General features: G+C 43.0%; 1 protein-coding gene across 1 annotated transcript in view; it reads left to right on the top strand.

Annotated features, from left to right (window-relative positions):
- Positions 1-12586, top strand: part of VTA1 (vesicle trafficking 1) — a 298694-nt gene that overhangs the window by 220260 nt on the left and 65848 nt on the right. The window contains exon 6 of the mRNA XM_077486302.1: positions 1264-1431. Within this exon, the coding sequence (XP_077342428.1) occupies positions 1264-1431 (168 nt within the window). The remainder of the gene's footprint in view (positions 1-1263; positions 1432-12586) is intronic.

The raw sequence follows: 12586 nt of genomic DNA, 5'->3' as shown, positions 1-12586 counted from the left end.
GCCACCCAGTAGTGCCCACAATCTGCCTCAACAAAGGTGCTGCACCCCAGTGCCACATATCCGTGCCCATCAGTGTCATCTACCAGTGCCCATCAGTGCCACCTATCAGAGCCACCTATCAGTGCCCCTTAGCGCCACCCATCCGTGCCACCCCTTAGTGCCACCCATCCGTGCCATCTTATCTGTGCCCAACTTTGCCCATCAGTGCCGCCCTATCTGTGCGCATCGGTGCCGCCTTATCTGTGCCTATTAGTGCCGCCTTAACTATGCCTATCAGTGCCCACCAGTGCAGCCTATCAGTGCCCACCAGTGCAGCCTATCAGTGCAGCCTCATCAGCGCACTTCAATGAAGGAGAAAAATGACCTGTTTGCAAAATTTTATAACAAACCATTAAACATGATTTTTTATTTATTTTTTTGCATCTTTTTTTGTTTGTTTAGCAAAAAATAAAGCTCCCAGCTGTAATTAAATACCACCAAAAGAAAGCTCTATTTGTGGGAAAAAAATGATAAAAATTTCATTTGGGTGCAGTGTTGTATGCCCGCGCAATTGTCATTCAAAGTGCATCAGCGCTGAAAGCTGAAAATTGGTCTGGGACTGAGGGGGGTTTAAAGTGCCCAGTAAGCAAGTGGTTAAAGCTGGTCCCTATTCTTGCATATGGGGCTGCATAGCCGCAGACCAGTCAGGGGCAATTGAAGAAGGTAGCCTGGTCTGATGAATTCAAGAAGGAGTTCAAGGTGTTGACTTGGCTTCCAAATTCTCCAGATCTCAGTCTAATCAAACAACTGTGGTATAGACTGGAAAAACAAGTCAAATCCATGGAGGCTCTTCTAACACCTCACAGAACTTAAAGGATCTGCTACTGATGGCTTGGTGCCAGATACCACAGCATACCTTCGGAAATCTAGTGGAGTCCATGGCACAATGTATTTTGGTGGGTGGTCATAATGTTATGACTGATTGGTGTATATTTTAGGTATGCTAGGGATAGATTCCCTGTATGCAAAAAGTCCAATTTCTTAAGGTAACTTTAATAATTGAAGGAAATTTGTATTGGCAAGACACCTGAGGAACACGCAAGAGCTTTAAATGGACAACAACAGAAAGAAAAAAGGGAAAAGTTGAATTTGAAGACTTGATTACATTGCCTGGATATGTTAAAAGGAGATAGGGCAATTTAAAATTGTTGTTTTGTTGTTTTGTTTTGTTTTTTAAAGTTTTTTTCTCTTTACGACTAATGCAAATCATGTTTCTTGTTGCAGATGAAAATGATGATCAGGCAATGTTTTCCATGGCTGGCCAGGCACCGGAACGATCATCTTCTACATATCAACCTGGAAATGTGCCATCATCTAATTTCACTGGTATTCAGATTCCCCCTGGGGCACATGCACCTGCCAACACTCCAGCAGAACTTCCTCCCAGCTCAGGTGAGTTATTCTGTTAGATTATGGACAGCCGAACCTCTGTTCAAAGTAAATGGCCAAAAAAATAATTTTTGCATCTCTAACTCCAAAACTTTAATTTAAAGCAGAACTAAACCCCACTTAATGGTTTCCCAAAATGGGTACATTCAAGGCATGATGTGAATAACTGTCACGGGGTTGAGTTACTAAAACTGAAGAGTGCAAAATCTGTTGCAGCTGTGCATGGTAGCCAATAAGCTTCTAACTTGTGCGATTAAGCTTTGACAATAAGACCCCTTTCACACCAAGGGCATTTTGGTAATATAGTGTATATTGAGAAAAAATGCGGAGTTGTCCTTGTTGACCCTCAAATGAAAACATTAGTTGCCTGGCTGTTATGCTTAACCCTTATGGCTTAACCACTTCAGCCCCAGAAGGATTTGCTCCCTTCCTGACCGGGCCATTTTTTGTGATACACTGTGTCATTTTAACTGACAATTGCGCGGTCGTGCGACGTTATACCAAAACAAAATTGATGTCCTTTTTTTCCCACAAATAGATATTTCTTTTGGTAGTATTTGATGGCCTCAGGAGTTTTTAATTTTTGTGCTATAAACAAAAAAAAACATAAATTTTGAAAAAAAAATAAACAATATTTTTTACTTTTTGCTCAAAGTATCCCCAAAATATTTTTTTCTAAAACAAATTTCTTCATCAGTTAAGGCTCATATGTATTCCTCTACATATTTTTGGTAAAAACAATCACAATAAGGGTATATTGATTGGTTTGCGCAAAAGTTATAGTGTCTACACAATAGGGAATAGATTTATGGCATTTTTATTATTATTATTTTTTTGCTAGTAATGGCAGCGATGAGCGATTTTTATCGGGGCTGCAACATTGTTCAGATCAGACACTTTTGACACTTTTATACAGCGATCAGTGCTATAAAAATGCACTGATTACTGTGTAAATGTCACTGGCAGGGAAGGGGTTAACATTAGGAGGCGATCAAGGGGTTAAATGTGTTCCCTAGTGTTTCTAACTGTGAGGGCATGGGACTGGCTAGAGGAGCCGCCAGATCGTTGTTCCTACTTAGTAGGAACATGCGATCTGTCTCTCCCCCCCCCTGTCAGAACAGGGATTTGTGTGTTTGCACACACAAATCCCCATTCGGGTTCCTGTGCCCGCGATCGCGGGTGGCCGGCAGTGATTGCAGCTGCCGGCCACGTGCATCAGGTCCCCCGCTGTGCAGCGGGCGCCTGCTACGCCTCTTAAAGGAGCCGCCGTATGGGTACGGGCAATTGCGCAGCAGTGCCACTTAGCTGACGTACATCGGCGTGAGCCGGTCGGCAAGTAATTAAGGAACCCCTAAACAACAATGCAGATCAAGAAACGGTTCTGGTCTGCACATTTTTTTCCTAGGTTGGTGACCTAAAAAATAATCCCAGTCAATGTACTTATGTATATTCCATACCTGCCCGTTGCCCCTGGAAGCTGTAGATTACTGAAGTCGACACCACTACTCTGGTAATCTCAAATTGCTTCTGGGTCCAGTGATTTCTTCTTGCTTCCTCTGATTGGATGAGGTGGAGAGATGCTGTCCAGTTAGAGAACACGTTGCATTCATTCAGAAAACTTAAAGTATTCTCTGAATTGTGCCTATACTGAGTGGCCACCCTCCTGTGTTAGCAATGTAACAAGCCGGATGCCCAGCACAGGGCGTGAAAGCAAGTGGAGATGACGGGAGTAGTATGGTCTACTAGCCAGGTGTTATATATTTACATACAGTTCTAAGCTGGACCAATGTAACTATGTAAAAATATACCATGCTCGGAATTATACTTTAACTGCTTGCCGACTATGCCATAGTCGAATGACGGCTACAGCACGGCTCGGTAACTCTGGGAGGGCATACATTGACGTCCTCCCAGAATCGCGCTACCGCGTGCCCCCTGGGGTGCGCACCTGGGAATATCCGTCATGGTAAATGGCCACTGACAGCGGGCATTTACCATGTGATCACTCCATCAAATGGCAGAGCAATCACTTGTAATAAAACTGCCGTCGTATCCAGTTCCTCTCTCCCCTCTCTATACTGATCGGTACAGTCTAAGTGAAGTGAGGGGAGAGATCAGATGCAGCAGCGCTGTTGTGTGACAATTCCTGCCTCATCCAGCCAGCCATCCATCCATGCTCAGCCATCCCATCTATCCCCATCCAGATCATCAATACTCATCCATCCATGTCCAGCCATTCATCCATACTCAGCAATACTCATCCATCCATGCTCATCAATCCATCCATCCATACTTAGCAATACTCATCCATCCACCCATGCTCAGCCATACCAAGCCGTACTCAGCCATACTCATTCATGCTCAGTCATCCCATTAATACTCAGCCACCCCCCATCCACAGCTCATCCATCCCCATTCTTGTTCATCCATGCCACATCAGTTCTCATCCATGCCACTAGAGTGCCTCACAAAAGTGTAATAGGTAGTCAAATTAGATGTGACATTTATGTCCCTGGAACACCTGATGGTGCTCCCTAAATGTTGGGCCTCTCTGTGGCTAGGCTGTGTAAAAGTCTCACACATGTGGTATCGCTATACTCAGGAGTAGGAGAATCTATTTCGGGGTGTAATTTCTGGTATGCACATGTCCATGTACACGTGTTAAAAATATTGTATAAATGGACAACTGTGTAAAAAAATAAAAATGAAAAAAATGTGTTTTCATTTACTTTACACATATTCCAAAAACTTGTAGATGAAAATGGCATGTGTAAAAGACTCCTTATGCCTCACAGATTATACAGTGGGTTGTTTCTTTGCCAAAATGGGGTCATTTTTGGGGTGTTTCCATTGTCCTGGTGCTTTCAAAAGTGTAAGAGAAAAATGAGTACCGTCTGTGATGCTTTTTTTTATTTTCACTAACATACAATTTTTAAGGACAAGCTTTCGGGGTATGTCCCCTTCTTCAAGGTCCAAGCAGTACTGATTGACAAATTTAAATTTGTGAATCAGTACTGCTTGGACCTTGAAGAACCATCAGGACCTTGCCTAATGGTGCTCCCTGCATGTTGGGCCTCTGTATGTGGCCACGCTGTGTAAAAGTCTCACACGTGGTATTGCTGTACTCAGGAGTAGTAGAATGTGTTTTGGGGTGTGATCTGTGCTGTGCATATTCTATGTGTGAGAAATAACCTGCTAATAAAACAATTTTGTGAAAAAAAAATCTTGATTTTGCAAAGAATTGTGGAAAAAAAAGACACGTTAAAAAAACTTACCATGCCTAAATAACTTGGAATGTCTACTTTCCAAAAAAGGGGTCATTTGGGGGGTATTTGTACTTTCCTGACTTGTTAGTGTCTCAAGACATGAGATCGGTCATCAGTACATCAGATGTGATCAATTTTCAGAGATTGACACCATAGCTTGTAGACTCTAACTTTCACACAGACCAAATAATATACACCGATTTGGGTTATTTTTTTACCAAGATATGTAGCAGTATAAATGTTGGCAAATATTTATGAAGAAAAATTATTAATTTGCAAAATTTTATAACAGAAACAAAGAAAAATGCCTTTTCTTTTTACAGAATTTTTGGTCTTTTTCTTTTATAGCGCAAAAAATAAACAAGCGGTGATTAAATACCACCAAACAAAAGCTCTATTTGTGTGAAAAAGGGCTAAAAATTTAATATAGGTACAGTGTGGCAAGAGTAATTGTCATTCAAAATTTAAGAGCACAGAAAACTGAAAATTGGTCTGGTTAGGAAGGGGGGTGGTCAAGTGGTTAGAGGATCAGCATGATGGCAAGACAATTAGCATTTTAAGAAAGGGCTGCCAGAATTTGCAGATTTACTTGAATTCAGAAATTTTGGTACATGTATAGTTAGTAAATTTAAATATTTCACCACCTAAAGTGGTTTACAGTTCAGTTTATAGTGCCATGGTGTGAAAAGTGCAGAATGATTAAAAGAAAAGTTGATATCTGCTTCACATTTAGGCATAAAAACTGAAAATATGTACTGAATTAATTTTGTTACAGCAATGTATTTATGCAGATTTACAAAGTTACTTATATGCCTAACTTAAGGTAACAGTTTTTTTGCTTGGAAACAATACCTTAACATATATTCATGGATTTTCAGATAAAGGCGGTCTAGCTGATGTAATTCCATTTTGGGAAAGATCATTTTTTATTTTGCTTTTAAATGAGCAAGGTGTTTCCTTTCCTTACCCACTGTTTATGCTTTGAATCATTTAGACACATTGCGGTAATCCTTTCTACAATATTTTGATTCTTTATCAGAGGGAAATCCTTCTGATATCTACAAAGAATGCTTAATGTACTAGTTCAGGTCATATTTATTTCACTTCCATTGTTAGTAAAAAGTGCCGCCCGAGTGCCTCTCTTATCATGCACGTAGTGCTACTGGCCACATACTGTAGGTAGACAAATGCGTAAGAGTTCATTTAGGAGTAAAATGGTAGTGCCAATTGTGCCCTCATTGAGCCCTGTAAGTATAAAGAGAACTTTTCCAAAGGGCACACTTTTTACTAAACATAGGCTCTCGCTTTTAAAGCTGAATTTTAAAGCTGAATTTTTAACTAAAAAAGCTTTTATCCCTACAGCTTTAGCGATTTAACTTACCCGTAATGAAGTATGTCTCAAGTTGTGCAGACAACTGGATCCTGGAGAAATCTTCACTGCAGGGAATGCCAGTCCTCTTTCTGGCACTGAACTTCTGGCGATGCAATGGTTAAAAGCTTTGGGTCTCCAGGCTGAAGTTAAAGTGGTTTTAAAGTCAAGATTTATTTCTTATTTTTTTACAAATGCATTCCCTGGGGTCCATATTTAGATATTTTTCTGTTTAATTCAGCCCGGAAACCTGAACCATTGCAGAGCCAGGAAAAGGACTGGCATCCCTGCAGTTTGGATTTCGCAGTTTGGATCCAGCTGCTTTTATGACTTTAGACATATCTAAAACGGTGTATGTTAACCCCCCCCCCCCCCCAAGAAAATATTGATCCTGTTTCTTTAAAGCATTTCATACAGCACAGTGCTGGTGCTTTGTCATTTGTCCCCCCATATCACCTGAAATACCTGGCTGATCCTGCCAGTTTCTGCCCTTTCCTCTGTAAACTGATCACGATGATCAGTGTTTGTGTCTCCCTCTGTCCTCCTCCCCCTTCCCCTCCCTGCTTGTCAGCTCCTTGATCCTCCTCTCCTGCTTTAAAAAAACAAAACCGTGTTTTTTTTTCTTCTATAGTTCCGTCTATTATATAATATTGCGCTCCCCAGTGGGTGTCATTTTTAGAATTATGCTGTATAATAGCTTACTTCAGAGAGCCCGCTGGTCTCCACCCCTCCTCTCCACTCCTCTTGGCTGACGTCAGCAGGGGTTTCCCAGCACCTCCCCCTGCAGCTATCAGATCGGGACAGGAGACCAGCGGGCAGTCAGCTGAGCATCGAACAACGCTCTGAAGTAAGCTATTATATAGCATATTTTCAAAAATGACATCTACTGGATAGCTTAGTGTTATATACCAGAGGGAACTATTGAAGAACATTTTTGACCTTAACAAACACTTTCATTACAGGTAAGTTAGATCACTAAAGCTGTAGGGCTAAAAATTATTTAAGGCTATACTTCAGCTTTAGCACTTTTGCCTCACAACCTGCATCTTGCTGACCCTTTAAATTATGTAGACCCATTTACTGAAATCTCATGCAGTCTTAAACCTGTTCATAAAAATTCAGAAGTTATCTTAAAATCTGCAGATTTCATTAAAATTATTCCTGGTGATCCTGCCATTAGTGTACCTGTTTATTCACATACCGTTTTAGGGCGACAACGCTCTGTCCCTTCCTCCATCTTGAGCTCTTGCACTTACCTTGTCACATAGGCTTCTGGTGGAGACTACAAAGAGCCATTTTAATACAGAATAGATGGACATAGTCCACTGTGGTCACCATCAGAAAACCCACTGTGAGAGGGTTTTCTGATGTTGACCATGTGGCAATCACTCATGTCATGTCATGCAGCAATCACTTGAAGCATGCATGTAGACAGCAAGTGCCTGCAAAAAGGCTGCTGATCATCAGCAGCATTAAGTTGAAAAAAGATCTAAATATGAGGTAAAAACAATTATTTTATTTAAAAAAAAATGCTTTACACAGTTCTTTAGCAAACTAATTGTCATTTAGGTAGGGTTTACATCTGTTTTTTACAAAGTCCATAGTGTGAACTTTTTTTTTATCATCTATTAAATGACATAAGAATTCTGAAAAAGTTGGGAAATATGCTGCTGCCTGCAGAAGGTTTGGACACAGGCAAACAGAAAAAAAACGTTGAACGCCTGTTTCTGTTAACCCTGCCTCCAGCTCTCATTCCTCGGCTTTTTGCTAATGTCCCCTAAGGTTGGGTGCATTTCTCTCCGCTTTGCTGACAAAAGTCTGATTATATTTTTTGCTAGCTTTGTTTTTTATTTTTCTCTAAGTCAAAATACTTGATACACCATAAATATTTATGCTTCGGTGACTGCAATCAGTTATTTCTGACCCCACTTTGTCAGTGCCAAACTGGGTCTGCAGCCCCTGTTGTAATTTTGAATTTATATTCAGAATCCTAAAAGTCAGAGGAGGCTATTTTTGGGTCACCGTAGTCTCCTTCAATGGACATAGATGCATAGCAAGTTGTTTAAATTCTTATTGATGCAGTATGTTTTGTGTTGGATCAGGCCTTGGGTTTTTTAAAGGTCTTGTGGCTTCAAAGACTTTTCCGCTATACCTGTTTTTAAGGACTTCTCCTATGCTGGCTGAAAACACCCTGAAAAGTTTGGTTCCCATCTGAGACTAGACCAGGGCATTTCCCTTTTAAGAAAGGTTATACTTGTTGACCTTCATGCACTTCCTCAGTCTCTGCCTTGGTCTCTGGGAGCCTAGACTTGAGGCAATATGTGTAGGTAATCCCTATGGATCCAATGCTTCCTGATATGCACCTTCAATCTTTTAGGACCTTTGAACTGCCCTTGTGTCTAGGAATGGATGCTTGTTCCCTCTTCTTCATGGGCTGTGCTGTAATTAGAAACCCTGACCTGGACTCTGTTGAACATTACCTTGGTTATGTATGATTTTCACCTATGGGAAGGTTCGGAAATTCTCCCTGTGACAGAATGAGTAACCTTGTCCATACCCTGGATAACAGTTGAGGATGTTAATCTCAACCGCAGAGTTCCCTTTCGAGACACTGTTTTTGTCTTCTGGGCCTCTAATTTCTTTAGTATCCATTCTAGGGACAAAGATTTTTTTTTCACTTGGAAGTGATTTTTCTCTTGCAGGCCAGGACAAAACCATCACTGGAGGTAACTGTGTTTTACTTAAATTGTTGGCAGACAGATCACACTGCTATTGCAGCCCATCCCTATAGGAACTAGGGATCTAAGGGTCCTTGTGTGTTTAGATTATTTGGATTCAGGCCCTCCTTCTGTGGCTGCTTCAATGAGAAGTTTTTAAAAATATGTCCTTTTTCAGGTGATCAGTCTTAACTATCTAACTTAGATTATTTCTCCTCATTCTTTGACTGGATTGTGGCAAGTTGGAGGACTTTTTTCAGGTACACAGGCTCTGCAGGGGGTTTCCCTGTCAAGTTCTAGTGACACTGCTGGTTGTCCTTGTGGACAGGTTTTCTAGTCCTACTGTTGCTGCTCCAGTATGAGATGTCTGTCTTCCCACTCCTGTCGGTTTTTGTGGAGGGTACTTTTTGCATCCTTTTTCCCCTGTTAGTCTCTATGACTTAAGGGGTTATCTCCAACTTTTTAGGTACTTGACCATCCTGTTAGGGTATTATGCTAGATTGTTCTCTATCTTGATTATCTCATGAGACATTTCTACTCCTTCTTGGAGCCTTTTTTCCCTGATACCTAGGGTTGAATGTTTATGGCTTGGGTCCTTTGTCATCCGTAGACCAGCTGGTCTTACCTTAAAGTGGTTGTTAACCCACTTCTACTAAATCCTCCCATCCTCTCTGTACCATTATAAGTGTCCATGTGCCTGTGTTATGTAAAGAAATATGCCGAATTGTACCTATATGTAGGCGGCTATCTTCTCTCTCCAATTCACAGCTCTAGTGGGCGGGGCCGAGCCTTCCCGCTAACATCAGCCAGGGAGGAGTGGAAGAGAAGAGAGGAGAGAGAGAACAGACAGACAGCTGAGCGCCACGGAGCCATGCTCATATAGGTACGGGGGGGGCGAGCAGACGGGTAAAGGTATGAGGAGACACACACACACACTAAAGCAGGGCTGCGGATGACGGAGGCTGGTATGCTGACCACAATGTAAGGGCTCTGCAGCCCTGATATATTGTGGTCAGCGTACAGGCAGGATCAGCCAGGTTTTCTTTTTCGTACATCACAGGACACAGAGCCACAGTATTTACTGATGGGTTATAATAGGCACCACTAGGTGATGGACACTGGCACACCCTAGACAGGAAGTTTAGCTCCCTATATAACTCCTCCCCTTACTGGGAGTATCTCAGTTTTTTCGCCAGTGTCTTAGGTGTTGGTTACGAGTAAAGACGTGCTGTGCTGAGCTCCACTGGAATATTCCTTACTGGGGCAAGCCATGCAACCGGATCCATTCAAAGTGTTTTTTCCAGACCGAATTGAATGGTACCCGGGCCTCGTGTCCGAAGAAACTAGATTTTACCTGTAACGCTTCTCTTTTTAGAGAACTGGACCCCGGGATCCAGTATTTGTTTTTTTCAGCCATATTCCTGGCGGGTGCTTTAAATGCCCAGAGCTGCAGATCCCTCAATTAAAAAGGGGGCCCCAGTCCCTGAAGCTTTTTATAAACTGAGCCCACAGTGAGAGGTGAAGATTGGGTCTGTTATCACAGAACCCTGCAGCTGGATAAGGTAAGGGAGATTCCTAAGGAATTTTTCTAATTCTTGTGGGTTTTCTCCTTTAAGTAAATGTATGCTATGCCTAAAGTCGCCACGAGGGCTGTCAAGGCAGTACCTTTCCATGCTTTTCAGTCTGGCCTCTGTGTCCAAGCTTAATGCTCCTCTGAGCCCATGCTCCAGGTAGAATGTGGCAAGGGTTTTTTTTTCTTTTTAGGCATGTCGCCCCACAGCTTTCTTTAGTCTAAGAAGCCATGTGTTAGTCGGCGGTATGCCACACCGCCTCCCACTGCCGTTACGGCTGCTCTGCATCCACCGGCCCTCCTCTCTTCTCCGCCCCAGCCTCCCCTCCGTGTGCGATCTGATCAGGATCGGAGCCCTCGGCTCATGCGGGAAAAGCCATCTTTTTTTAAAAAGATGAGGGGGGCGGCGGAAGGGATGGTCAGAGGAGGGGGGCGGAGCTTTAGCGTCATGTCAGCGTTGGTTTAACGCCCACAACATGGGCTATAGAAGCTATAAAGTGCACTCCTTTGCAGGTGCACACAGTCTAAGCAGGGACACAGAGCAGATGGGGACATGTGAGTGTGGGTGACACAGGCATTCCCAGGCAAACATTTACTTAGCATCAGACTGAGCCTTGATAGCAGCGGCCGTTGCTGGACTATTTTGCTCAGCAGTGGGTGCATTTCTGGTAGTACCTCTACCTTTGTGCTTGGCACTATGGGCAGAAGGGGAGGTACAAATACCCAGAGAAATAGGGGCTCAAAGGCATCTCCCTCAGGCTCTGAGGACCCCCTTCTGCAGCACCATCCCCCACTAAAAGACCTGGGGAGGCTGGCCAGGGTGAGCCATCGGGGGCAGGGGCTGCAACTGCTTCTGGCATTTCAGCTCCTGTATATAATACTCAACCATAAGTGGATTAGAGGAAAGATTAATGACCTTAATCGCATCTTCACAAAGTGGAAGAAAGCGCATTAGGTCTACCACCCAGGACCCTCAAACAGAGGAACTCTGGGAAAGGGGAGACAAATCCCCCTCAGAGGACTGGGATGAGACTGATGACTCCTCTTCTGAGGAATCAAGTGGGGAAGGACCCTCTTCAGCTGCACAGGATGAGAAATTGATGATGCAAACTCTTGCTGAAATGGTCCGCTCCACATTTATGTTTCCCGTATCTGAGTCAGTTGAAAAACCCACGTCTTGTTTGTGTTCACTGAAGCCTCCTCAAACTGACATTTTTTCCCTCCTAAAAAGTTTTCAACACTTTATCCTATGGAGGAAAAATTCACAAAGATGTGGGGTACACTGGCAATTGATGCTGCTATATCTGCTATATCCTCTGTGAATAAAAGTCTGACTTGTCCTGTTGACAACGCTCAAATGCTTAGGGATCCAAAGGTTAAAAAATTGGAATTCCTGTTAAAAAATACATTTTTTCCTTGGCAGGTTCAGTAGCCCAACCTGCAGTGGCAGCAATTGGGGTATGTCAATCCTTGAAACAGGTGCTCAAGGTTTTCTATGAACAGCAGGCCCGGAAGTTAGCCAACCTGCCAGCAGCTTTGTGTTTTGCAGTTGACGCAATCAGAGATTCAATACTCCAGACCTCTCGCCTTACGCTTGGGTTGGTGCATATGCGTAGATGGTTGAAAAATTGGTCAGCTGAAACGCCATGTAAAAAGCTCCTGGCTGGTTTTCCCTTCCATGGTGCTAGGCTGTTTGGGGAGGATTTGGACAGTTATATCCAAAAAATCTCTAGTGGGAAAAGTACCTTTTTGCCAGTAAAGAAAAGGAGTAAACTTCCCTCATTTAAATGGGCTCTTTCTCCAGTGCCAGGGGCATCAGCCTCCAGGCAGTCGCCACGGCGTCCACCGTCAAGCTCAAGAGGTAAAACTCCGAGTCGACCCCAGGGACAAAAGAAGTCCTGAGGGAGGAAATCTACAGAACGCTAAGGCCTCTTTATGAAGGTGTGCCCCTGCTTATTCGAGTGGAGGGAAGACTGCTACAGTTCTCAAGGGTCTGGCAGGAGGATTTTCAGGATAGATGGGTGGTTTACACAATAACTCTAGGTTACAAACTAGAGTTCCGAGAATTCCCATCTCCTCGTTTCCTCAGATCAAATGTTCCCAAAGACCCAGAGACTTTGTCGCAAAAAAGTAATCGTGGTACTTCCCATGCAAGAGCAGGGATTGGGCTTTTATTCAAACCTTTTCACAGTGCCAAAGCCAAATGGAGATGTCAGACCCATTCTAGAGCTCAAAG

Source organism: Lithobates pipiens, unplaced genomic scaffold (assembly GCF_037356315.1).
Source record: "Lithobates pipiens isolate NorthernLeopardFrog02 unplaced genomic scaffold, aLitPip1_a1.2 Scaffold_18, whole genome shotgun sequence".
Taxonomy (NCBI): Eukaryota; Metazoa; Chordata; class Amphibia; order Anura; family Ranidae; genus Lithobates; species Lithobates pipiens.
This window is presented reverse-complemented; position numbering and strand designations above follow the sequence as displayed.